We start from the raw sequence: 24,469 nt of genomic DNA, 5'->3' as shown, positions 1-24,469 counted from the left end.
TAGAGGGGCTGCCCGGCCCCCGCGGATTCCCGGTGCCAAGGGAGCTGGGCCTGCCGTGCTCCTGGCAGCCTTACCCGAGAACCGAGCAGGGCTCAGTCCCCGAGGCCGGTCTTGCCCAGAGCGGGAGGGAACGTACCTTGGGACCAGGCTGTCCTGACTCTCCACGGGGACCAGCATCGCCGGGGTCTCCCCGAGATCCCTGAGGGCCGAGGACGCAGAGTCAGCACAGACGAGCGCGGACCACTCCAGGCAATGCTACCACTGTCCCTGCTGTCCTCTGGGGAGTGGGCTACCGGGGTTCGCCTCCTCTAGGTGCCCCGCCCTGGCTCCCCGGCCCCACGCCTCGCCTCCCCCTTGCGGCCCCTCCTGATGCGGCTGGACCCCTCAGGGCAGGATGACCGTGTGAGGTACACAGGGTGCCCCCCACCTCCAGCACTAATGCCCAAGTGTGTCATGGGAACCGTGTCCTGGGGACGGAGACCCACGCAGCACTATGGGGGGGGGGGCGGTGTGAGACTGAAGGGCAGGAAGGGGCCCGGGCCCCGGAGCCACAGGGCCCTCCCGGGTGTCCTGCTGCCGACCTTCTTCCCGGGCTCTCCGAGAGCCCCCTGAGGGCCTCTGGGTCCAGGCAAGCCTCGGTCTCCCTGGAAAGAAGGAGAGCCCTCTGTCAATCACTGGAAACTAGGCGGGAATAGGGGGTGTCCCTGCTGGGCAGGGAGGGGCCAGGGGTCCTCGGTAGCCCCCTCTAGCCGGGAAGCTGCGTGGCTCCCCGCCCCGAGGACACGTGGCCTCACTTACCTTGGCTCCTTTGTTGCCAACCTCTCCGGCCAGACCCCGGGGACCCTCAGGGCCAGGGTCTCCCTAGAACGAAGGGGCAGAGTCAGTCTTGGGCATGTGGAGGGGCAGGGGAGGGGAGGGGCTCATTTAACTCCCTGGAAAGGGTGACACCTACGTAGTCTCCTGCACCAGGGAAGGGACTGCCATGCATTTCCCGGAGGGGCAGCCCCTCCTTCAAGCCCTCGACCCACATCCGGTGGGGGACTGTTGGCCCTCAGATTTACCACAGACAAAGACATCCTGAGCCAGCTACTGTGAGGAACTGCTGGGTGGAGCAGTGCGCAGCCTGCCCAGCAGTGCACGGCCCTCATGTAGGGAGCCATGCACAACCCTCACGGCCTTACCCTGCCCATGCCCCTCAGCAGGGAGTATGGTCGGGGGTCACTGTCTGAGAACCTGCGGGGGGTGCCTCCGCCCCCAGCAGAGGCCAGGTACCAGGGGTCCTTTTTTTAAAAAAGATTTTTATTTGTTTGAGGGAGAGCAAGAGCGAGAGAGCACAAGCGGAGGAAGGGCAGACGGAGAAGCAGGCTCCCCACTGAGCAGCGGCTCCGTCCCAGGACCCTGGGATCAAGACCTGAGTGGAAGGTAGACGCTTCACCGACAGAGCCACCCAGGCACCCCTGGGGGTCTCTTTTGTTTTCCGGGTGGACCACAGTGGGGACATTGTTGGTGGCCCCTCGTCCCAGGACCCTGTTGACCCCACGGGGAGACCCCGGTGCAGAAACAGCCGACGGCACCCCCCAGACACTCACCTTCTCCCCCTTGGGGCCGTTGCTGCCTGGGCTGCCCTTGGCTCCTGGGTCCCCTCTGCGCCCCTGCGGAGAACAGGTATGTGGGGGGGGCCCTGATGGTGGGGCCACGTGGGGACCCCGTGCTCGGCTCTCCTCTCTCGGACACGGGCTTTGGGGGAGGGGCCTGCTCCTCTGTTGGGTAAGTTAAGTTGCCACCAAGGATTTAGGACGTGAGGGGCTCCTAGTCAGCGTGTGAGACCAGGTCAATTAGGGGTTTTAGTTGATGTGACCGGGGCCCTGCCTGGACCAGCAATCAGCATGGTCACTCCGTCCACTTCCGGGCCCCAGGGCTCAGGGTGTTTCCCCCTCGAGGGTCCCTCGAGGGACCCCCTGCCTTGAGACAAGGGACAGGCTGCCGTGGGGGACCCACAGAGTGTGCGCCCGAGTCTGTGCTCAGCCCTCGGAGCATCCTGCTGGGAGGGCGACGTGGGGGCACGAGGCCGGTCGCCAGGCAGGGGAGCAGCTGAGCCCGGGCCCGGCCAGCAGGGGTTCTGCCCTACCCGGAATGCTTCACTGGTGATGCCCAGAGCAGGGTGTGTGCAGGAGGGGTGAGGCAGGTGGGCCAGGCCCACAAGGGACAGCCCGCCCTGGCCAGCCCGCCCAGAGCCCTGGGCCCCAGGCACTGGTGGGGGCAGAGTGTGAACTCACAGGCTCGCCTTTGGGTCCTCGGGGCCCTGGTCCACCCTTGGCTCCTTTCACGCCAGGACTTCCCGGGGCTCCGTTGTTGCCTTGGTAACCCTGGGGGGAGGAGCCATGTCAGCCCCACAAGGAAGTGCCCTGCGGAGTGTCCTCACCCCCAGCTCCGCTGCCGCCGCGTGGGACCGAGTCCGCCTCAGGGACTGGGGTTGCCGGGGTCCCCCAGTAGCGGAGGGCCTGGCCGCGTGCTCAGAGCCCAGGGCTGGCCAAGGTGCCGTTGTATTACTGCTCCTCCCCCATCTGTGCTGGTGCACGCGGTTGGCATGTGGCTTGGGGTGGGGGAGGGGGAGCAGCGACCAGCCGGGGGCACTTGCCTTGCTCCCTTTGGCCCCGTTGTCTCCTGGGGGTCCTCGGCGTCCCGGACGGCCAGCATCTCCCTGGGAAAGTTTGGAGAGATCAGCCTCCCATCCCTGAGACGCTGGCAACAGGCAGGAGCCAGCTGCAAGGGGCCGGGCCCGCGTGGCTGCATGGGGAGCTCATCAGACCCGGCCCGTCCACGGGGCTGCCTTCTTGGGAGGGGCTGTCGTCCTGTTCCTCCAGAGGCCTGGGCAGCCAGCAGGGCGGGCGCGGAACAGCCGCGGCGCCCGAGAGCTTGGCAGAGGACCCCGCGAGGCCTTGGAGGACGGTGGTTTCATGGCTGGGGCCCCGTGGGCGCCGCAGAGCTGCCTGACCGGACACACGGTCCTCAGCTGGCCACACACTGGCATTTTTGGGCAAGGCACCCGCAGCCCTTGGGAGGGAGCGCCCCAGCACCCCTGAGGCAGGGCGTCCCCAGGCCTCCTACTCCCGAGGGCCACTCTGCAGGGACAGGCCCTCTCTGAGTGGCTTCTTGGCCGGGCTGGCCCCTGCACTCCCCCAGAGCCTGGCGCTGCCCTCAAAGGGCCATCACCCTGGCCCTCAGCCTACCTTGATGCCCTGGTCCCCTTGCTCCCCAGGGCTGCCGGCTTCCCCTGCGTATCCGTCGGGGCCCTGCAAGACAGAGTGACAGGGCTGTCCCAGACTGCTGCCCAGAGCTGTGCGGGGCTTTCCTGGGGCCCGATGAGCAGAAGCCCGGTGGACCGAGTGCTCCGCTGGGTCTGGGCTTCCAGAAGCCACCGTCAGGACGCCCAGGAGCCCCACCCCAGCCTGCCCCAGAAGCCCTGAGAGTATTTCCTCATCATGAGGCCGCAGCTCTGGCTGAACCCTGGGTGGGGACAAGGGACGGGCAGGAGAGAGGCTGCAGAGAGGGGCCACGCCAAGTGGCTCCCTGCTTCCTCACTGCAGCTCGAGGGGCTGGCCACCACCCTGCCCTGCCACGCCCTGCCAAGACCCTGCGTCTCCTGGAGCCCGAGCTGGCCTTACCCGACTCCCGGGGTCTCCCTTGCAGCCAGGAGGCCCGATGCGCCCCAGCTTGCCCTGGAGGAGAAGAGGGAGCAGTAGGTGGGTCAGGGTCGTGCACCAACGGGCGAATGTGCGGGGGCGGTCCCCTCTGTGTCATTCCCAGCGGGCACTCAGCTGTGTGTTCAGGGGCTGGACGGTACGGCAGCCTCTCTGCGGGTGGCAGACCAGGTCCCTGGGATGTGGCTGCAGCATGAGCTCCCCCCGCCCTACCCCCCAGGCCGGATCTGGGCTTCCAGAGCCCAGGCTGGAGACCCCCGAGAGCCCGTCCTCAGAAGTGAATGTCCACGCTGGCTCGAGCCATGCTCTTATCTGTCCTGTGTCCCTGGCTAGGTGACAGTGGGGGCCGTCCAGCCACAGGCTGTGGGCAGTGGCCAGGGGCCCCAAAGGCCCCAGGTAAGGGCCCAAGGGTCTCGGGGAGGCTCTGCTCACTCCTATGCCAGAAACGCGGTGCCCCTGGCCTGGGGAGGGGCCCGAGATGCACTCTACCTTCTGTCCATCAGTCCCGTTCTTGCCGGCCAGGCCGGGAGCCCCCTGGAGGGAGAGGTGTGATGGTCAAGCCTTGGGGCGGCGGGAAGGTGGGGTGCCCCGCCCGCCGGCCCAGACGATCTGCTCACCTTCCGCCCGTCGGCTCCAAATTCACCCTGTGCAGGAGGAAAGGGAGGCCGGTTAGCTTGGAGTCCCACAGTCGCCACTGCCTCCGGGGGCCAGGTCTGCCTCAGACCAAGCAAGAGGCCAGAGGACCCCAGAGAGGGCGCCCCTCCGTGACGCCAGATACGGCGCCCCATCGGGGCCACGATGCGCTGACGGACGCTGCTGGGCTCTGGGACCACGTCACAGTCTCACCTTCTCTCCTTTGAAACCAGGAACACCCTGAGGTCGGAAGAAAGGAAGAGCGGCGTTACTGGGGGTGTGTGCACCCCAGATCGGGGGCGAGCAGGGGCAGCCAGCGGCATCACCGGGGCTGCGCGTGCCCCAGATCGGGGGCGAGCAGGGGCAGCCAGTCCCGGCTGAGTTCAGGGACAACATTCAAGATCCCGAGGCTCTTGGCTTCTTGCCCTGGGAATGAAGGCGGTGGGTGGCCTGGAGACAACCTGACCCTGTGGGCCAGTCCCCACCCGGCCCAGACAGCCCTTGGCCTGTTCCCCTGACCCCTAGTCACGGGCGCAGGGCTGGCAGCAACTTGCCTTGGGTCCCGGGAATCCAATGGGGCCTTCAATGCCTGGGTCTCCCTACGGAGAAAGAACAAAGAGCCGCAGCTGAGCCCCAGTCCTGGGAACCTGGCGCCTACGGGCAGGGCGTGGAGGACACTCACCTGTCGCGCCTACGGGCAGGGCGTGGAGGACACTCACCTGTCGCCCCTTCTGTCCAGGCTCTCCTGGCTCGCCCATGTTGCCCTTGGCACCCTAAACGCAGATCACGGAGAAAGGAGTAAACTGGAGCAGGAAGCAGGTAGGCGGGCAGAGGCTTCGGAGCTGGTGTGTCCTGTTTTGTTTTGGGGGCTCCTTTGTGTCCCTTCAGATATCATCGTGGGCGCCCCTCCCCTCATGGCAGGGCCACGTCTGTGAAGCTGCCTCCTCGGGGACCTCCATGCCTAGGCTGTGGCAGGTGGCAGTGTCACCGGGGGGGGGGGGGGCATCTAGCTGGGGACCTGGGGATGGGCATCTACACTCCTACTGGTCTAGACGGCTCCCTTCAGATCTAGAAGAGGGAAATGGAGCTGCGTAGGGATGGGCTCATCTTCCCAGAGGTTCTCCCCTCCTCTGCCATCACGTCCGACCTTTGACCGAACTTGCGGGGTGTCTGACGCCCCGGCAGTGGGCCCCGTAAGGAGTGTGGGAGTGGGAGCTCCGGGTGCTTTGGCAGGACCCTGTTCCAGGTCTCCTGCTCCGGCGAGTCTCCCTACACCAGAGCTGCCACGGCAAAGCTAAGAATGAAAACGCATTCCTGCTTTTCTCAAAATGCCATTAAAGAGGACCGAGACAAAAACTGGTTTTAGTTCTCCCAGGGTCAGAGGGTTGAGACTGTCCTGGGCGCATGTGGCCCCATGTTTGGAGCTGAAGAGATGCCGGGGGGCCTCCTGGCAGCTGGGACCCCGAGGTTGGGCCGGGCATCTTACCTTCTGTCCGCGGTAGCCCTTGGGGCCGAGCGGCCCGGGGATCTCCAGACAGCTCACCTTGTAGCACTGAAACAAGAAGCAAGGGGTGTTGGGGAAGGCTGGCAGGGAGAGTCCCAGGTGGGGGCCAGGGAGGGAGCTGGTGCGGGCCGAGGACCCCTGGGCCGTGGGCCATCGGGAGCACGGGGCCCGATGGAGGAGCAGACTTGGGAGGCGCCCAGGAGGCCCCGAACCCAAAGGCCCTCATCCGATTCTGGGAGGACCAAGGGGTCTTGCTCCCTGGCCTCCTCCCGTTTGTCCCAGACCCCCGGGAGCAGCAGGGGGCTGGGGCGGTCATCATCTCTGCCAGGTCAGCCCCTCAGACTCCCAGCGGGCAGCACCCGGCCGGGGCGGCAGGACCGGAAAACGCCTCTCACCTCTCCATAGGCTTCATGTTTCTGTGGAAAAGACAGAAAAAAATGCTACTTAGCCAGAGCCAGAGATTTGGGTGGGAATGGGGAGCTCACCCTCCCACAGGGGTAAACTGAGCCCCAGAGCAGGGCACTGCCCAGTGAGGGAGCAGGTCTCAGGGCTCCGGCCTCCACCCCTGCTCCTGGTGCCCAGTGGGTGGGCGTGGCCAGGCAGCGCCTCACCATGACCTTGATGATGCGATTGATGGTGTCCTGGTTGATCTCCAGGTCGGGACGCACGGTGGCGTAGTTGTTGCGGTAGAGCTCGAACGGCATGCTGGCCATGTCCCGCAGACCCTGCTCGTTCGGGATCTGGTCGGGGGCCACGGTGAAGATCCGGATGCCCTCCTCGCGAGCCCGCTCCGCCTGCAGCTTGATGCCCCCGCACGGGCTGCCGGTGACGTAGCCGTCGGTGATGACGACCGCGAAGTGGACCCCGCCCTTGGCCTTGAGCTGCCGGATCTCCTGGGTCATGTTGGCCAGCGCGCAGTCGGTGAAGGTGCCCTTCCGGATGGAGACGATGCTCTCCAGGCTCTTGGTGAAGGAGGCTCGGTCGCTGTCGGGCGGGCTGAACACCCTCACCACGTCGGAGAAGTGCAGCCCCCCATAGCGCCAGCTCAGGGCCACCTGGTCCAGGTAGGTCTCGTCCTGCAGCTGGCTGATGAACTGCCGCACGAACTGCCTCATGTGGTACAGCAGGCTGTCGATGGGCGACTGCATGGTGACGCTCTCCGAGGTGTCCAGCACGAAGTACACGTTGATGGGGCAGTCGGCCTTCTCTGGGGGCGCGGGGGCGTCACTGGCCTGCCCAGGGCGGGGGCCTGCGGCACGAGCCCGTTGCCAGGCGTCGTGCACGTGGGGGAATCCCAGGCTCCACCCTCACAGTGGCCCCCCGCCTTTCCTACCCACATGGGGTCGCAGGCCCCTGGCCAATACCTGGGCAGCTGCTTCTCTCAGAGAGGCCGGGGGCGGTGACCTCCTGCTGCTGGGCGTGGATGGCCCCCAGGAGCCCCCAGAGCAGGAGGGCAGAGCAGGGGCCTCGGAGCATCCCCGCAGCACCCATGCTGACGTCCTGCAACGGGAGAAGTAGCCACTGTCGCCGGTGCCCAGCGCCATGCGGGATCCCGGACAGCAGGGGCAGCACACCGTGGGGCAGAGGGCACATGGGCTCGGGGAGACGCCCTTCTCCCTCGCCCTAGGCAGCCCGCGCACACACACACACTCAGGGGATGCAGAGCCTTGATTCTGGACGAGTCTCGGTCGGCACAGCCCATCTCTGCCCTGGGGGGTGGCGGCTGGGGAAAAGCAGAGGCATTGGCGCACTTTGGTGCTATTTCCCTGCGATGCCCCTGAATGCATTTTTGAGAGGAGGTGGATGGGTTTTGGCAGGCAGCTTCAAGGTTCAATATCACTTGCGTTTCAGATTAGAGGAGCAAGTCCTGGCATGGTTAGAGGTGAACAGGACTTGGCCCTGCCTCCCCAGGATAGGACATGGTCAGGTTAAGAGGCCATGACCCTGCAGGTAGGGTTTGTGACCCAGCAAGGCGGTGACGGTTGCCCAGACGAATGCAAGCCCAGTGGGTGTGCCAGGGAATCCGGGCAGGCTTCCTGCATGAGGTGATGGAGGCCCAGACTGAGGGGACTGTCCAGAGGAAGGGGAGCGCCTGGCTCAGGGAAGGTTCATTCAGGGAGGGCTGGGGATGGGGACTGAGGAGATGGCAGGGGAGCAAGTCGGGGACTCCAAAGAACCTGGGAGCCAAGAGGAAGTCAGGAGGCAACAGTCAGAGCAAAGGTTCAGAGCCATCAACCACATGTGACAGCCAACGTGGGGACCGCAGGAGCTTGGCGGGGCAGGGTGGGGGCCGGTCAGGACTGAGCACTGGGATGTGGGTGCAGCTTTGTCCTCCACTGCCGATCACCTTGCTGCCCCCAGCGGGGGAGCCGTGAGCCCCATCCTGTCCCGTCTGCTGTGGGAGGGAGGGGGGTGCCGAAGGCCAGGGAACCCCCACCCCCCCGGCACCACTCCCTGCACGTGTGCACACACCACACCAGTCACACGTTTCACACCCACCCTCACACACACTACCACACACACCGTCAGTTCAAGGAGGCCCCCGTAATGCAGTGTATTGTTGAAAGATGCCACTCTCAAATGAAATGAAGAATTCTAAAAATAATCTACATGGGAGGAAACACAATAGCAGCAACAAAGTTAAACAAAACACAGAAAACACCTAAAGCGAAGAATCTTTTTGGTGTTGTCACGGGCAGTCTCTGAGGTGGGCCCACTTCTTCCTGCTTCCTGGTGTCACCCTCTCACGAAATCCTCACACACTCAACTGTCACCAGCCTGTATGACCAAAAGATCAGGTGATGACGTGGCTTCCGAGACAAGCCCACAGAAGACATCATGGGCGCTGTCTGGCCCTGTCTTGGGTCCTCAGAGAGGAAGCTGACTGCTGTCGTGTGAAGGCCCTCAGGCAGCCTTTCAGAAGCCTAGGAGAGAGGGACCGAGGCCTCCAGCCACCAGCCACCAGCCAGGTGAGGAAGCCATCGCAGAAGCCCATCCTCAGCCCAGGCCAGACATCAGGTGAGCGGAGCCCTGGCCAATCCCCCCGACTGGGATGGCACCGCATCAGGGACCCTGAGCCAGAGCCACCAAGTCAAGCCATTCCTGACACGAATCAATTATGACATTGTAAACGCTTATTGTTTTAAGTTACTAAGTTCTGAAATAACTTACACATAGCAGTAGATAACCAGTTCAGGCCTCAGACTTTTCCTCCATAATATTGTACACAGAAAAACAAGGAGAAAGTAACTGGAGAAATTTGAGGGAGAATAAAATAACCCAACGATGTCTGCCTTGTCAACTTCGCTTTCATGTAAAGGGTAAAAGTCTCAGATGTAAAAGGGCTCACCTACATACCATTCCAAAAAAATTCTGCAGCAAACAGAGAAATGAATAAAAGTAAGTAAGAAAGCAAAGAAACTTGAGGAATACAGTAAAATATAAAAAATGAAGAAAAAAGGAGTCAGAAAGCACAATTAATATCACATGGATGAGTTGTGACAATATATGTGAACGCTGTAGATTCTTCTGTTGAAGACAAATGTTCCCATGCGCCCTGATGTTCGGAGCAGCATTCGCTACAGTGGCCGAACAGGGAAGCAGCCCGTGTGTCCATGGACTGATGAACGGATACGGAAGATGTGGGGTGTTTACAGTGGAATATTGCTCACCCATATGAAGAATGACGTCTTGCTCTTTGCAATGACGTGGATGGAGCTAGAGAGTGTTATGCTGGGTGAAATCAGTCAGTCAGACACAAATACCCTATGACCTCACTCAAATGTGCAATGTAAGAAATAAAGGGGGAAAAAAAAAAGAAAAACCCAAACCCAGGCTCTTACTATAGAGAAGACACTGATTGTTACCAGAGGGAAGGTGTGTGGGGAAGAGGGTGCAGTAAGTCACGGGGCGTCAGGAGGGCCCTTGTGATGAGCACCGGGTGATGCAGGGGGTGTTGAGGCACTATACTGCACACCTGAAACTAATAAAGCACCGTACGTAACCCCACAGGAGTCAATGTTAAAAAATGGATAAAGAAGATATGGTGTATATATGTATGTGTGTCTACACACAACACACACACACACAGTGGTCTATTACTCAGTCATAAAAAGGAACGGGATCTTGCCATTTGCAACAACACGGACCTAGAGAATATTATGCTGAAGACACGAGTCAGAGACATAGACCATGTGATTTCACTTGTACATAGAATCTAAAAAACAAAACAAATGAACAAATAAACAAAAACAGATTCATCCACACAGAGAACAAACCGGTGGCTGCCAGTGGGAAGGTGGGAGTAGTCAAAGATGGTGACAGCAGACAAAGGGGATGAAGAGGCACAGGTTCCATCGAGAAATGAGTCACGGGGGTGAAGAGTACAGCAGGGGGCGCAGTCAGTCGTGTTGCACTAGCATTGTGTGGGGCACACGGTGACGACACTTACGGTGCCGAGCACAGCTGAAGGTACAGAACGGTTGGGTCACGATGCTGCATGCCTAAAATCAGTATGTTATATGCCAACTATACTGCAATAAAAAAAGAAAGAAAAAACCATAAATATTCCTAAATGAGATCAAAAAGTGAAAGCCGTCTGGATGGGGTCCATGCGAGTCACACTGGAGGGTGTCACAGACAGTGTGAGTCACACTGGAGGGTGTCACAGACAGTGCAGAGAGAAGGAAGACGGGCTGAGACAGAGAGGCCAGTGGGACGGTGGAGGCCGTCCAAGGGGAGATGCGAGGGCGAGAGACGGGGCCAAGGACAAGGGAAAGGCCGCTCAGGGTCTGGTCATGAGCCCGTGTGTGCTGGGTGCCACAGTAAGGGTTTGAAGCAAAAGTGGCGAAAAATTGAAGAAAAAGCTGACAAAGCATCAGAAGACTTTAACTCACCTTTGAAAGTTCCTGAGAGATCACATAAACAACAACAAAGAGGAAATGAATGTCCTGTTTTAGAAAACTTTGATAGTAAGGACTAGGGAATATGTATTTTCTGAACATTTGGATTTGGATAATGTGCATGCAACACATGCACACACTGCCTAGCTATCAGCTGTATCTACCTTTGAAACCTGCAAGTAGGGAATGCATGAAAATTTTACAAAATTCAGTTCCAGGTGACCACAAAAGCAGGTTTAATTAATTTTTTTTAAAAATCAGAAATTTTACATGAAATTTTCCGAACTACAATACAAAAGCAGTCACTGGTAAGACAGAAAAAAAAAATAAAACACCTGGAAATTTAAAAACTCTCTTGTTAGAACTACATAGGAATTAGTGACAACAAAATTATACGTAAAAACAAATATGAGAAGGCCAAAGCTGTAACTAGAGGACAATATATATATATAGTATAAGGCCATATATATATATATATATATATATATATATATATATATAATAAGGCTATATATATATATATATATAGCCTTAGATGCTCTATGTCATAGGATAGGAAATAAGTGTAACAAATTAGGCATATCATTGAAGAAGCTAGGGACAAAAATAAATTAACAACAATGAAACCTAGGAAAACAAGAGAAAGAAAATAAGAAATAAACCAGCTGATTAAAAAAAAAACAACGGTAGAATTATAAATAAATAAATAAATAAATAAACCCAAGAGCTGGTTCTTTGAAAGAGCCAGTAAAGTAAAAAAACTTATCAGAAAGGAAAATGATGAAGCCCAAATATAGTAGCACAAGTCTAGGAATGAGTACGATAATATGACTCCATGTGAAGAAGGTCTTCAAAAGCACACCGAGTGCAGCGCTCGGCTAACGACCAGGAAAGATGGGGAGCCTTGAGCAGAGGGGAGGACTGGCCGGGCTCTGCCGGGGAAGGACGGGCCACATAGGCCGGGAACGCCCCAGAGCCCCGCCCACATGGGCGTGGGAGTTCTTCTGCACCTTCAAGGACAAACACTTCTCTACTTTTTAGCCTGTTGCAAAACATAAAAAGATAAACTTTCAATTCATTAAACGTGGAAAAACCTGAGACCAAAACTTGATAAAAGGGATCCGTAAAAGAAACTCTGCGGGCAATTCCCACTTCGGAATACAGTTGCCAACATCCCAAAAGATGCTAGAAAATACGATCCAATAGCATATCCAGGACAACTGCCCCAGAACTGGATGAAGTCAGCTGGGAAATACAATGATGATACAATCCTACACAGTACATTAATGTCGGGCACATGAACATGAAAAGAAAATCATGTCACTATTTTAATGGCACCTGAAACAACCATTGCTGATGGAGAAAAAAGAAAATAAGAAATTGAGGAGTTGAATTAGTGTTATCAAGCATGTATGTTTCAATCTACAACCAAGATCATATTTTATACAAAAACTAAAGTAGGGGTACTTCCTTCAAGAATCTGGACTGTTCCACTTGACACCAACGCACACATACCCATATACTGAAATCCCAGCTTCCTGAACTCAGGGAGTCTACTGTGGGCCTGACGCCCACATCAAGCCCCCATCGGGCTCAAAGAATGTCCACGAGAGCACAAGAAAGAGACACATGAACGAGACGGAGTGCGGCTCTCACTCTGTGCTTCCGAGTTGTGCAGGAAGCCAAAGCAGTAAGACTGCACAGAGAAACAGAGCATAAGTCTTGGAACGGGAAGAGATGGAAACCGTCCTCCCTAACGACGAGAATTCGAAAACCCAACAAACTCGACCACACAACGTTTACAGGAAGGGGGGGTTCAGTGGGACAATTATAAGAAAAATACATACAAAAAGCTACAGGTTTTCTTCTATTAGCAACAACCAATTAGGAAGTTTAATGGGAAAATACTGTTTACACTACCGCAAAAATGACATAAAGTTAGGGAGTAAAGTTAAGAATCTAAGAAAGTGCAGGACTTATTAAAAAATCTCAAAATTTTTCTAAGGAACACTTCGGAGAGACGAAACTTGTTCCTGGATGAGAAACCCAATACTTAAGAATATCATTTATCTCGAAGGGAATCTGTAATTGAATGTAATTTAATCAGAACCTTCAAGAAATATTTTTGTGTGTTTCTTGTACACGTGGACGGAATGAGTCTAAAGAGGCGTAAGTAAGAGCAGCCGAGAAAAACCGGAGTCTGCGGTGCTGAGGGCGCCGGTGCTCTCAGGGGCAATAGGTGTCTGTGGTTTTGTGGTGAACAGCAAACACCCGCCGGGTGACCCGGGACGGAGGGGGGAGGATGGTGGCCCCTCAGGACAGTGACGGGGGGGCGGGGGTCGCCACAGGGCTAGAGACAGGAGTTGCCTCACCCGCACCCGCGTGAATTCCAGAAGGGAGTGCAAATCACGACCAGGTGGCTGAGGCGACAGGGAGACGTCTGCCGTGGCTGCCCTGCCCCAGACGCCCACCAGCCTCCTCCCGTGAGCCACACCACCTCGGGCTTTGGTACCGTTGCGGGTCCCACCTCACACAGGGGCACACTGACCCTGTGCGTGCAGCTTGCCCTGGGGCTCAGCCAGCAGCCAGGCTGCACGGCTGCTTTTTTTTTTTTTTTTAAAGATTTTATGTATTTGAGAGAGAGTGCTCAGGAGCACAAGTGGGGGGCGGAGGGGCAGAGGGAGGAGCAGACTCCCTACTAGCAGGGAGCCCGATGCGGGGCTCGATGCCAGGACCCCAAGATCATGACCTGAACTGAAGGCAGACGCTCCACTGACTGAGCCACCCGGGCAGCCTGGGGCCCTCAGTCTTGACACCTGAGCCCCCACGGATAACAGTTCCTTACAGTAAAGGCAGCAGGAGCAGCCTGGAAGCAGACCAAGAGCCAGATAATAGTCTTTCCAGTATATGATCAAGATTTCATATTTTTAAGGTTTAACATTTTTGACGGCCTGCTATTAGGTGTGCAATGTTTATAACTGGTATAGCTTCCTGCGGTATCAAAAATTTTATTAACATACAATGTCTTTTGTCTCTTGTAACAGTTTTTGATTTAAAGTTCATTTTATTTGCTCTCTTTTGCTTCTATTTGTACAGATAAAGTCTCTGGATGTACTGTGAGTCTCTTGTAGACAGCTGACCTGGCACAGCGCGAGGGTCGGGGTGCCGACCCCCTCCCCACACAGCCGATAATCTGCATATAACTTTCGACTCCCCCACGATGTAACTGCTAAGAGGCGACTGTTGAGCGGAAGCCTGACTGACGACAGTGGAGTTGATGGGCACGTACCGTGTGCACACGTCACGGATTCTTACAGTCGAGTAAGCTAGAGGGCAATCACGCCGAGGACAAACACGTTTACAGCGCTGTGATGTAAAAACTCCGCACAGACGTAGGTCTGTACGCTGAGACTCGTGCCGTTTGAGGCTCAGCCGCCGTTGGATGGGGTTTTCTCCTAAGCTGTTCTGCCAGTCTCCGTCTGGGTTGGACAGTGTGATTTGTTTACAATTAAAAAAACTCTGATAAGGAGAGACTTCTGTCGTTTTGCTGTTCGTTTTCCATATGCCTTACAGCTTTTTGTTTCTCATTTTCTGCATTACTGTCTTCTTTCGTGTTTTGTTGATTTTTGTGGTGAAACATTTCTGTCCCTTCCACATTTATTTTTGTGTATAATCTCTAGGTATTTCTTTGTGGTTACCGTGGGGGTAATAGTGAACATCCTAAAGTCCTAGCACTCTAGTCTGAATTTACATGTAAAGCTGGTATAAATTCAGAATGCGTGTATATATACATGTTTTATACGTTGTATGTTCAAAGCATAACCAAATATTATTTGTAATGCATTAGTTTCTTCAATTATGTAGAAAACAAAAGTGGAGTCACATAACATTATCATGATAAATTAGCTTTTATAACTGCTCGTATGTTGATCTTTCCTGAGACCTTTATTCCTCCGTGTGACCTTGAGCCACCATCTAGTGTCCTTCTACTTCACCACACAGGACCCCCTTCAACACTTCTTGTAGGTCAGGTCTTGTATTAACAAACTCCCTCAGCTTCTGTTTAACTGGCAATTTTTAATTTCACCCTCACTTTTGGAGGATAGTTTTGCTAGATATGGAATTTTTGGGTGACAGGTCTTTTTTCTTTTAGCATTTTGAATATGATCAGCCCACTGTCTCTGGTCTCCCCAATTTCTGAAGAGAACTCTGCTGATAATCTTAGTTATGATTCCTTGAATATCGTGAGTCCCATCTCATTCGCTGATTTCAGTTTCCTCTTTGTCTTGGTTTTTGATGGTTGGATGACGATGTGTCTCAGTGTGAGTGCCTTTGAATTTATCCTACTTGGAGTTCACTGAGCTTCTTGGATTTGATGTTCATGTCTCCGTCAAACTGGGAGGTTTGAGCCAATATTTCCTCAAATACTTTCCCTGTCATTGTCTCTCCCTCTTCTCCTTCTGGGACTCCTACACCACGCCTGCAAGTTCTGTAGGCTCTGTTCACTTTTCTTTAATCTTTTTTCTTTCTGTTCCTTAGACTCAATAATCTGCATTGTCTTATCTCCAACTTCACAGGTTATTTCTTCTGTCTGCTCAAATCTTCTTCTGAATTCCTCTAGTGATGTTTCCATTTTAGTTATTTTATTTTTCAGCTCCACTATTTCTTTTTGAATTCTACCGTGAGTTTCTCTTTATCGATACTTTCATTTTATTCAGACATTGTTTTCTTGACTTCTTTAATGCTTTCCTTTAGTTTTTTGAGCATCTTTAAGATGGTTGTGTTCAGGTCTGTGGCCACTAGGTCCACCATCAGGTCTTTTTCCAGGATAGTTTTGTTGATATATATATCGATACACACACACACACACACACACATAGCTTTGAATGGATCACACAGGACACACATTTCCTGTTTCTTTGTGCTTTGTAATTCTTTTGTTGAAAACTGGAAATCTGAATCCAGTAGTAGTATGGAATCTAATAGTGGCATGTCTGAAATCAGATTCTTCTTCTCTAGGGCTTGCTGTTTGTTTATTTACTTATCTTATTGTTGTAGGGTTTCTCTGTGACAAGGATAAGCCTGAAGTCTAAGTCTAAGGTGTTCTCAGGTGTTTCCTGAGCACATATCTTCCCTGAACATGTGCAGTGCACATCTGATTTCCCCCGTACATGCAGTTGCATTAGAATGTTCTAGTCTTCAATGTCTAGCTCCCCCCCAAAAAGATAAAAATGAATAGGGAAAAAGGCTGCCAATACTTTAGTATATGAGCTGCCGAAGCGAGCACGAGGCTGCCAATACTTTAAATCTCCTGGATTAAATTCAGCCAGAGAAGAAAGGGAGAGGCTTGCAATAATGGGAGAAGGTAAAACAAAAATGGCAACCTCCATGGATTTAAGAAGAAAATATTATAGAAAGCATCTTCTCTCATCACAGTGGGATGATGTTAGAAGTCCAAAACAGAAGGAAAACTGGAACATTCACAAAATTGCAGAAGTTAAAGACTCACTTTTAAAGAACCACTAGATCAAAGAATAAATCACAAGGGAAATTATAAAATACTCAGAGACCAATAAAAATGAAATAATACAAACATGCCAGAATGTATGGAACACAGTCAAAGTCATGTTTAGGAGGAAATTTACAACTATACATGTTTTCATACAAAAATAAGAGTGAGCTCAGGGGTATCTGGGTGGTTCAGTCAGTTAGGAGTCCAACTCTTGATTTCAACTCAGGTCATGATCTCAAGGTTGTGAAATTTACCCCTGAGTTGGGCTCTGCACTCAGCAGGATGCCTGCTTGAAATTCTCTCCCTTGCCCCCCTCCCTGCTCCTACACAGGTGCAGTGTGCACATTTTCTCTCTCTAAACTAATTTTAAAATCTCTTTAAAATTTTTTTTTAAAAAGCAAGAAAGAGCTCAAATCAACAACCTAATTGTACAGCTTAAGGAACTGGAAAAAGAAGAACAAATGAAACCCAAAGCTAGCAGAATGGAGGGAATAATAAAGATTAGAGCAGAGTTACATGAAATATATGACAAAAACAACAGAGTATCAAAGAAACCAAAAGTTGGTTTTTCAAAAAATCAACAATATTGACAAACTTTAAGTGAGATGAACTAGGAAAAAAAGAGGGAAGACTCAAATGACCAAAATCAGAAATTAATGTGGGAACATTACTACCAATTCCACAGAAATAGAAAGGATTATAAGTGAGAACTCTGAGCAAGTAACTTAGGTGAAACAGACAAATTCCTAGAAATGCAAAACCTCCCAACCATGAAAAAAGAGAAATTCTGGACAGATCTCTACCGAGTAAGGAGACTGAATCAGTAATGGAAAATCTCCTGACAAAACAAAAACAAACCCTAAATCTGATGGCTTCACTGGTGAATTCTACCGAACATTTAAAGAACTAACATCAATACTTCTCAAACTTTTCAAAACAAGGTGCAGAGGAGGGCATATTCCCTCACTCACTCTATGATGTCAGCATTACCCTAATGCCAAAGTCAGACAGACACTATAAGGAAAGAAACTACAGACCAATATCCCTATTGAACACCGACACAAACATCTTTAACAAAATATTAGCAAACAGAATTCAACAGGATGATAAAAAGATTAAACACCGGGGCGCCTGGGTGGCTCCGTGGGTTAAAAGCCTCTGCCTTCGGCTCAGGTCGTGATCCCAGAGTCCTGGGATCGAGCCCCGCATCGGGCTCTCTGCTCAGCCCTCTCTCTGTCTCTGCCTCTCTGCCTGCTTGTGATCTCTGTCTGTGAAATAAATAAATAAAATCTTTAAAAAAAAGAATATTAAACACCACAAGCAAGTGGCATTTATTCCTGGAATGCAAGGATGATTCGATTTATGAAAATCGGTCGATGTAAAATAATCGACATGAGCTCAAAAAACTCTTCTGATAAAATTTAACATCCTTTCATAATAAAACACCCCAAAAGTAGTAATAGAAAGCACCCACCTCAATATAATAAAAGTCATATGTGAAAATTCCACAGCAAACATCATACTCAATGGTGAGACACTGGAATCCTTTCCTCTAAGGTCAGGAACAAAGCCCAGATGCCTACTTTCATCCTTTCTGTTCAACACAATACTGGGAGTCCTACCCAGAACAATTAGGCAAGAAAAAGACATAAAATGCACTCAAAAGTGGAAAGGAAGAAGTAAATTATCCCTGTTCACAGATGATATGATTTTATATGTAGAAAACCCCAAAGATTCCATAAAAGGAACTGTTGGAATTCACAAACAGAGCAGTTTGTAGTAGAATACAAACTCAAAACACAAAAATCTGTTGCATTTCTATATACTAACAGTGAACATCACAAAACAATTACACTTACATTAGCATCCAAAGAATAAAACATTTAGGAATTAACTTTACCAAGGAGGCAAAAGACTTATTCACTGAAAACTAGAAAATCTTTCTGAGAGGAATTAAAGAGGATACAAACAAATGGAAAGATAGTCCACATCCATGAACACGACAGGATCAGGCTGTCAGTACCGCCCGATGTGATTTACAGGTGTGATTCAATGTCTATGAAAATCCCAATGATGATTTCTACAGAAATAGAAAAGGCCACTCTAAAATTCATAAGAAATCTCAAGAGACCCTGAATAGCATAAATAATCCTAAAAGAGAAGACCAAAGCTGGAGGATTCACACTTCCTGATTTCAAAACTTGATACAAAGCAATAGTAATGAAAAAAGGTGGTACTAGCGTAAAAACAGATATATATATATATACCAGGGGAGTTGAATAGAGTCTGGTAATAAACTCTTGCATATACATTCAAGCACTTTTTAACAAATGTGTCGTGATCATTCAGTGGGGGAAAAGACGTTCCTTATAACAAATGGTGTGGTGAAAACTGTGTATCCACAAGCAAAAGAATGAAGTTGGACCCCTTCCTCATACCATACCCCAAAATTAATTCAAAAGGTCTGATATCCAAGATGTATAAAGAACTCCTCAAACTCAACACACACAAAACAGATAATCATGTCCAAAAATGGGCAGAAGACATGAACAGACACTTCTCCAATGAAGACATACAAGTGACTATCAGACACACGAAAAAATGTGCATCATCACTAGCCATCAGGAGAGTCGAATCAAAACCACATTGAGATACCACCTTACACCAGTTAGAATGGCAAAAATTAACAAGACCATGAACGATGTGCATTGGAGAGGATGTGGAGAAAGGGGAACCCTCTTACACTGTTGGTGGGAATGCAAGTTGGTGCAGCCACTTTGGAAAACAGTTTGGAGATTCCTTAAGAAATTAAAAATAGAGCTACCCTATGGTCCTGCAATTGCACTACTGGGTATTTACCCCAAAGATACAGATGTAGTGAACAGAAGGGCCCAATGTTCATAGCAGCAATGGCCACAGTCACCAAACTGGAAAGAACCAAGATGCCCTTCAACGGACGAATGGATAAGGAAGATGTGGTCCACATACACTATGGAGTATGATGCCTCCATCAGAAAGGACGAATACCCAACTTTTGTAGCAACATGGACGGGACTGGAAGAGATTATGCTGAGTGCAATAAGTCAAGTAGAGAGAGTCAACTATCATATGGTTTCACTTACTTGTGGAGCATAAGGAATAACATGGAGGACATTAGGAGATGAAGAGGAGAAGGGAGTTGGGGGGAAATCGGAGGGGGAGACAGAGCATGAGAGATTGTGGACTCTGAGAAACAAACAGAGTTTTGGAGGAGAAGGGGGTGGGGGGGTTGGGTGAGCCTGGTGGTGGGTATTGTGGAGGGCACGGATTGCATGCAGCACTGGGTGTGGTGCATACACAATGAACTCTGGAACACTGAAAAGAAATTTTAAAAATAAATTAAAATTAAAAAAATAAAGTCAAACAAAACAAAACAAACAAAAAACCAAAGTAGATCCATGATCTAAATGGAAGACCTAAATCTATAAAACTTTCAGAAGAAGTGTAGGGCAAAACCTCACAACACTGCAGTTAGCAATGATTTCTTGGCTATGACACCAAGAGCACAAGGAACTAGAGAAAAATTAGGCAAACTGAACTTTATGAAAAATAAAACATTCTGTGTATGAAAAGACACTATCCAGAGTCAAAAGACAACCCTATATAATGGGAGAAAGTCTTTGCAAATCACAGATGTGATCAGTGATTAGTGTCCGGAATTTTTGAGAACTCCTAAAACTCAACAACAAAAACTTGATTCAAAAATGGACAAAGGACTTGAGTAGACCTTCCTCTACAGAAGACACACCAATGGTCAAGAAACGCATGAAAAGATGCTCAACATGACTAATTATTAGAGAAAAACACATCAAAACTGTAAGGATATCACCTAACACTCATTAGGATGGTTAATACAACTCTCTCTCTCTCTCTCTCTCACACACACACACACACACACACACACCCGAAGTAACAAGTTGGAGGATGTGGAGAAATTGGGAGTGTTGGTGGGCATGTACCAAGGTAGGGGCTCTGTGGACAACAGTACAGTGGTTCCTCAAAAAAAAAAAAAAACCAAAAATAAAATTACAATATGATCTAGCAACTCCACCTCTAGCTATTTACCCCCCAATTAAAAGCAAGACCTCGAAGAGATATCTATACACCCATCTTCGTTGTTCCCAGTAGTGATTATTTGCAACAAGTAAAACATGGAAGGGTCCCAGTGTCCACTGACGACTGGGCTGTCGGTGTATGGTTCACCTCGAAGGGGACGCACGTTCAGACACGTGCCCCGGTGTGGCTGAGCCTTGGGGATGGGAGGCTCAGTGACATTAGCCGTGACAAAAAGACCACATGACATTTAAACCATATGAGATGCTGAGACTCTCTAAAAGATCAGAAAGCGAGAAAGTAGGATGGAAGCTGCCGGGGGCTGGGGGAGGAGGGAACAGGGAGTCAGTGCTTCATGGGTACAGAGTTTCCGTTTTTTAAGATGAAAAGAATTTCAGAGGTGGATGGACAAAATAGCAGCACAACAACATGAACACCACTGAGGTCTACACTTAAAAATGCTTAAGATAATAAATTTTATGTTGCCTGGGGGCACCTGGGTGGCTCAGTGGGTTAAGCCTCTGCCTTCGGCTCAGGTCATGATCCCAGGGTCCTGGGATCGAGCCCCACATCGGGCTCTCTGCGCTGCAGGGAGCCTGCTTCCTCCTCTCTCTCTGCCTGCCTCTCTGCCTGCTCGTGATCTCTGTCAGATAAATAAAGAAAAAATCTTAAAAAAAAAATTATGTTGCCTGTATTTTACCACCACTTTTAAGAACTGGGGGGTAAAGTTCTTACAGATTACTGCAACTGAGCACTCATTAGGAACACAGCGGAGATCAGAAGCAGGCAAATGGTCAGTGAGCAAAAAACGCTGAATGCACAAAAATCAAGGACGTGTGGACAGACCAACAGACCAACCATTCCTCTTCCAGGACACTGGCACACGAGAAAGAGGAAACGACCCGCAGACTGCGGCAGGGCCCGTGTGGAGAGTGCCAGCGCCCGCCTTCACTCTTCGGGGGACTGTCTGCCCAGGCATGAACGCGTGACACTTCCTGGAGCTCTAGACCCAGACTCTGCTCTTCTAGCGGTAGGGGTCCCCCGCGGCTGGATGTCTGTCCCCCATGCTTATTCCAGCCACTGCAATGGGCCACCACGAGGCTGACCCCCTGTGTGGCGGGGAGTGCTGACCTGTTTCAGGTCCGCGGGGAGGGCGTGCTGAGAGTCCGCGGAGACTGTCGCTGTATGACATGGCCCAACGCCACACCAATGCCAGCCCTGGGGCGGACCCGGCATCCCGGGACCCTGGCTTCTTTGTAGGTGTGCCCCACCCCAGGCCTCCCCCCCATCCCCCATCGGCTTTGCACAAATGTGTGAAAGAAGCCAGAGAAAGGGCTGATCCACTGAAATGCGGAAAAAATCAAGCTATTTGTGGTTTTCTTAAAATAATCACAAGAAGGGTGCCCGGGTGGCTCGTAGGTTAAGCATCTGCCTTGGGCTCAGGTCACGATCCCAGAGTCCTGGAATCGAGTCCCGCATCGGGCTCCTTGTTCAGTGAGGAGCCTGCCTCTCCCTCTGCCTGCTGCTCCCTCTGCTTGTGCTCTCTCTCTGTCAAATAAATAAAAAAATCCTAAAAAAAATAATTACAAAAAAAAAATTACAAGAACTCGGGTTTTTCCTGAGTCATGAAGCTTTTTGTGGGTGCAAACATGGCCTTCCCACACCCTGTGCCTTTTGGGATCCTTAGCGGGACTGGCAGGTAGAAAGGGCCGGTGGGGTAACCTGGCCCGGCTCCAGAGATGAGGAGGTGCCGGCTGGGCCACACCCTTTGCCAGGACCCAGCTCTGCCCCTTCTCTGACCTGCCCCCCACCCCAGGGAGCTCGTCTGGAGGCCACCCCGCCGCCCACAGCTCCGCAGGAAACAGAGCTGACCCGCCGGCCAGCGACGCAGTCACTCCTGGGTGTGACAGGCCCTGCCCACGGCAGGGGCCCGAGCTCTGTCCAGCTGGGGGGCCCTGCGGTCGGGTCCCGACTCTGCACGCTGCCCTCCCTGTGGCTTCCCAGCAGACACCCCTGCAGCAGCCCCCCCCCCCCCCCCCCCGCCCCCCCCCCCCCCGGTGGCCCCCCAGCCCCCCCCCCGGCCGCCCCCCCCCCCCCCCATGGGCTTCTCTGGCGTCCCAGGGAGCTTTCCTCCGCGGAGGGCGGCAGCCTCACGGTGGCCAGAAGGGCTCAGTGGCCCATCAAGTCCTGAGTCCTGCCGCAGGGACCCTCTGGGCCCCTTGTGCCCACCCGCTCCAGTCTGGTCCGTCTGCGGTCACCTAGGCTAGGGGCTCAGGCCCTCCCGTCTCTGGATGGGGCCAGGACGGAGGACAGCAAGACGGGCAGACAGCGTCTCTCCTCAGAGTCCCCAACGCCATCCTGCCTCCTGACCGTGGTGAGATGAGCCTGGGATAGCCCCCAAAGGCCTTTCTCGTCCGTTATTAGGATCAGCAGGGACCTCTCGTGGGCGATCCAGCCGCTCCCACCCCAAAGCCATGCTCTGAGGTTGCTGGGCCCCCAGGTTTCTGCTAGACTGAGTGGGGAGCCTGGAGGGTGTGGGGTCTGGCCTAGCTGGGGAACCCCCACACGCCCCATCAGCCTGGCCCCTGCTTCACCGGGATGCTCACCAGACCGCCCCCTGCTTCACCCCCCTCCCCAGACTTTGGGGGGTGATGCCCGGTGGGCCACTGTCAGCCTCAGAGGAATGGGGGACAGTGGGGTGCCTGCTGATTCCCGGGTGGGGGTAAGGTGGGGGGTGAGCTATCCTCTCCCTACGGTGTCAGGGACCCTCTGTCACCCCAAGAGTGCCTGGGCGGCCCTGGTGACCTCACTCCAGCGGGGGCTTCTGCCCGGGAGGAGGGGGCACCACCTCCCCTCCAGAGCCCAGGGCCAGCACCGCTGGAGACCCTGTGCCCAGTTCCACGTGAAAAGGGCTGGTCGTCCCGTGCGGTGACTCGGGCTCCTCCGCCCTCTGAACGTGACCGCCCAGGCCCGCGAGGCCACTTGGTGACCCGCGGTGGCGGTGGCGGTGACCGCGAGGGCTCCCCAGCGGTCCCGTAAGACAGCCAGAGCGGCAGAGCCTTCGCACCGAGCCCAGGAACAGGGAGGACCCCCCTCCCCCTCCCCCGCCCCGCCCCGCCCCAGCCCTGCCCGAGAAGGGGCCAAGGAGGGGCGGCCGGACCGTTAACTCCGCGGCCCCGGTCCCTACGCGGCCCCTCGGGAGCGGACTCGGGCGCTCTGAGAGGGGGCCAGGGGCTGACACGGGGCCCCCAGGCCGGCGTGCCCCCCCCCCCACCCCGCGCCCGCCCCCCGCGGGGAGCTCGCGGCCGCAGGGGAGACCACCGGCCCGGCCGAGGGAGACCCCCGCGCGGTCACACGTCGGCAGCGCGGGCCGCGGCTCCGGGCGCCTCCGGCGGCGCTTACCTGACCCCGGAGCGCGCGGGGCGCCCTCGCCGGACACGTCTCGGGGAGCGCAGGGTCCGGGCGGCCGCGACGCGGGCTCCGAGCGGGCAGGAGGGCGGGGGCCGCCGCGGGGGCCGCCCACTTTATACCGCGCCCGCCTCCCGCCCCGGCCGCGCCCCCGACAGCCGGGACCAGCGGGAGGCGCTGCGGCCCCGCGGATGGCGCGTCGGGGGCGGGAGGGGGCGAGGGGCCGGGGCGGAAAGTGAGGCGCCGGGGCGGGGCGGAGGGGCGGGGTGCGGGGGGGGGGGGCGGGGCGGCGGGGGGGGGGGGGCGGGGGGGGAGGAGGGTGAGGCCGGAGGGGGACGCGGCCGGGGACTGGACCGGGCGGGACCAGGAGGCTCGGCAAGCGGGGCGCTGCCACTTCTCCGGCCGCAGTGGGTCCTGCGTCCCGCCGCGGGTCCCCGCAGCCCTTGGCGCGCCCTGCCTCTCGGGTCTCCCTGCACGGCGTTCCGGCCGCTGCTCCTGCCCCGCTTCCAGGGAGACCTGACCTGGGACGTTGGGCATCGCACCCTGCGCCTGGACTGGCGAGCTCGTGCCCCTGGGACTCGACCCCGGGCGGAGCCGCGGGCCCTCCTGCCCCTTGCCCAGGCCAACCCTGCGACCCTGCACGTCAGAATGTACTTTGGGCCCTGGGCTCCCTGCTCCCCTGGGCCTGAGAGGGTCAAGGTCAGTTGGGGACAGGCTG

The 24,469-nt window shown here is 53.9% G+C and overlaps 1 protein-coding gene across 4 annotated transcripts in view; it reads right to left on the bottom strand.

Annotated features, from left to right (window-relative positions):
* Nucleotides 1-23,850, bottom strand: part of COL6A2 (collagen type VI alpha 2 chain) — a 33,724-nt gene extending 9,874 nt beyond the window's left edge. For 2 of the 4 annotated variants that reach the window (XM_059392547.1, XM_059392549.1), the window contains exons 1-18: nucleotides 23,746-23,850; nucleotides 7,203-7,338; nucleotides 6,450-7,087; nucleotides 6,234-6,254; nucleotides 5,821-5,886; nucleotides 5,054-5,107; nucleotides 4,889-4,933; nucleotides 4,548-4,574; nucleotides 4,319-4,345; nucleotides 4,191-4,235; nucleotides 3,666-3,719; nucleotides 3,231-3,293; nucleotides 2,639-2,701; nucleotides 2,277-2,366; nucleotides 1,590-1,652; nucleotides 799-861; nucleotides 582-644; nucleotides 137-199 (exon numbers count right to left, since the gene is read on the bottom strand). In XM_059392547.1, the coding sequence (XP_059248530.1) occupies nucleotides 137-199; nucleotides 582-644; nucleotides 799-861; nucleotides 1,590-1,652; nucleotides 2,277-2,366; nucleotides 2,639-2,701; nucleotides 3,231-3,293; nucleotides 3,666-3,719; nucleotides 4,191-4,235; nucleotides 4,319-4,345; nucleotides 4,548-4,574; nucleotides 4,889-4,933; nucleotides 5,054-5,107; nucleotides 5,821-5,886; nucleotides 6,234-6,254; nucleotides 6,450-7,087; nucleotides 7,203-7,329 (1,572 nt within the window). In that variant the 5' untranslated portion in view covers nucleotides 7,330-7,338; nucleotides 23,746-23,850. The remainder of the gene's footprint in view (nucleotides 1-136; nucleotides 200-581; nucleotides 645-798; nucleotides 862-1,589; nucleotides 1,653-2,276; nucleotides 2,367-2,638; nucleotides 2,702-3,230; nucleotides 3,294-3,665; nucleotides 3,720-4,190; nucleotides 4,236-4,318; nucleotides 4,346-4,547; nucleotides 4,575-4,888; nucleotides 4,934-5,053; nucleotides 5,108-5,820; nucleotides 5,887-6,233; nucleotides 6,255-6,449; nucleotides 7,088-7,202; nucleotides 7,339-23,745) is intronic. The other 2 variants (XM_059392548.1, XM_059392550.1) reach the window with 1 other exon arrangement.
* Between the last annotated feature and the right edge of the window lie 619 nt (nucleotides 23,851-24,469).

This window comes from Mustela nigripes, chromosome 2, assembly GCF_022355385.1.
Source record: "Mustela nigripes isolate SB6536 chromosome 2, MUSNIG.SB6536, whole genome shotgun sequence".
NCBI classification, from domain to species: Eukaryota; Metazoa; Chordata; class Mammalia; order Carnivora; family Mustelidae; genus Mustela; species Mustela nigripes.
The sequence above is the reverse complement of the archived record's forward strand: the minus strand, read 5'-3'. Positions and strand labels throughout refer to the sequence as shown.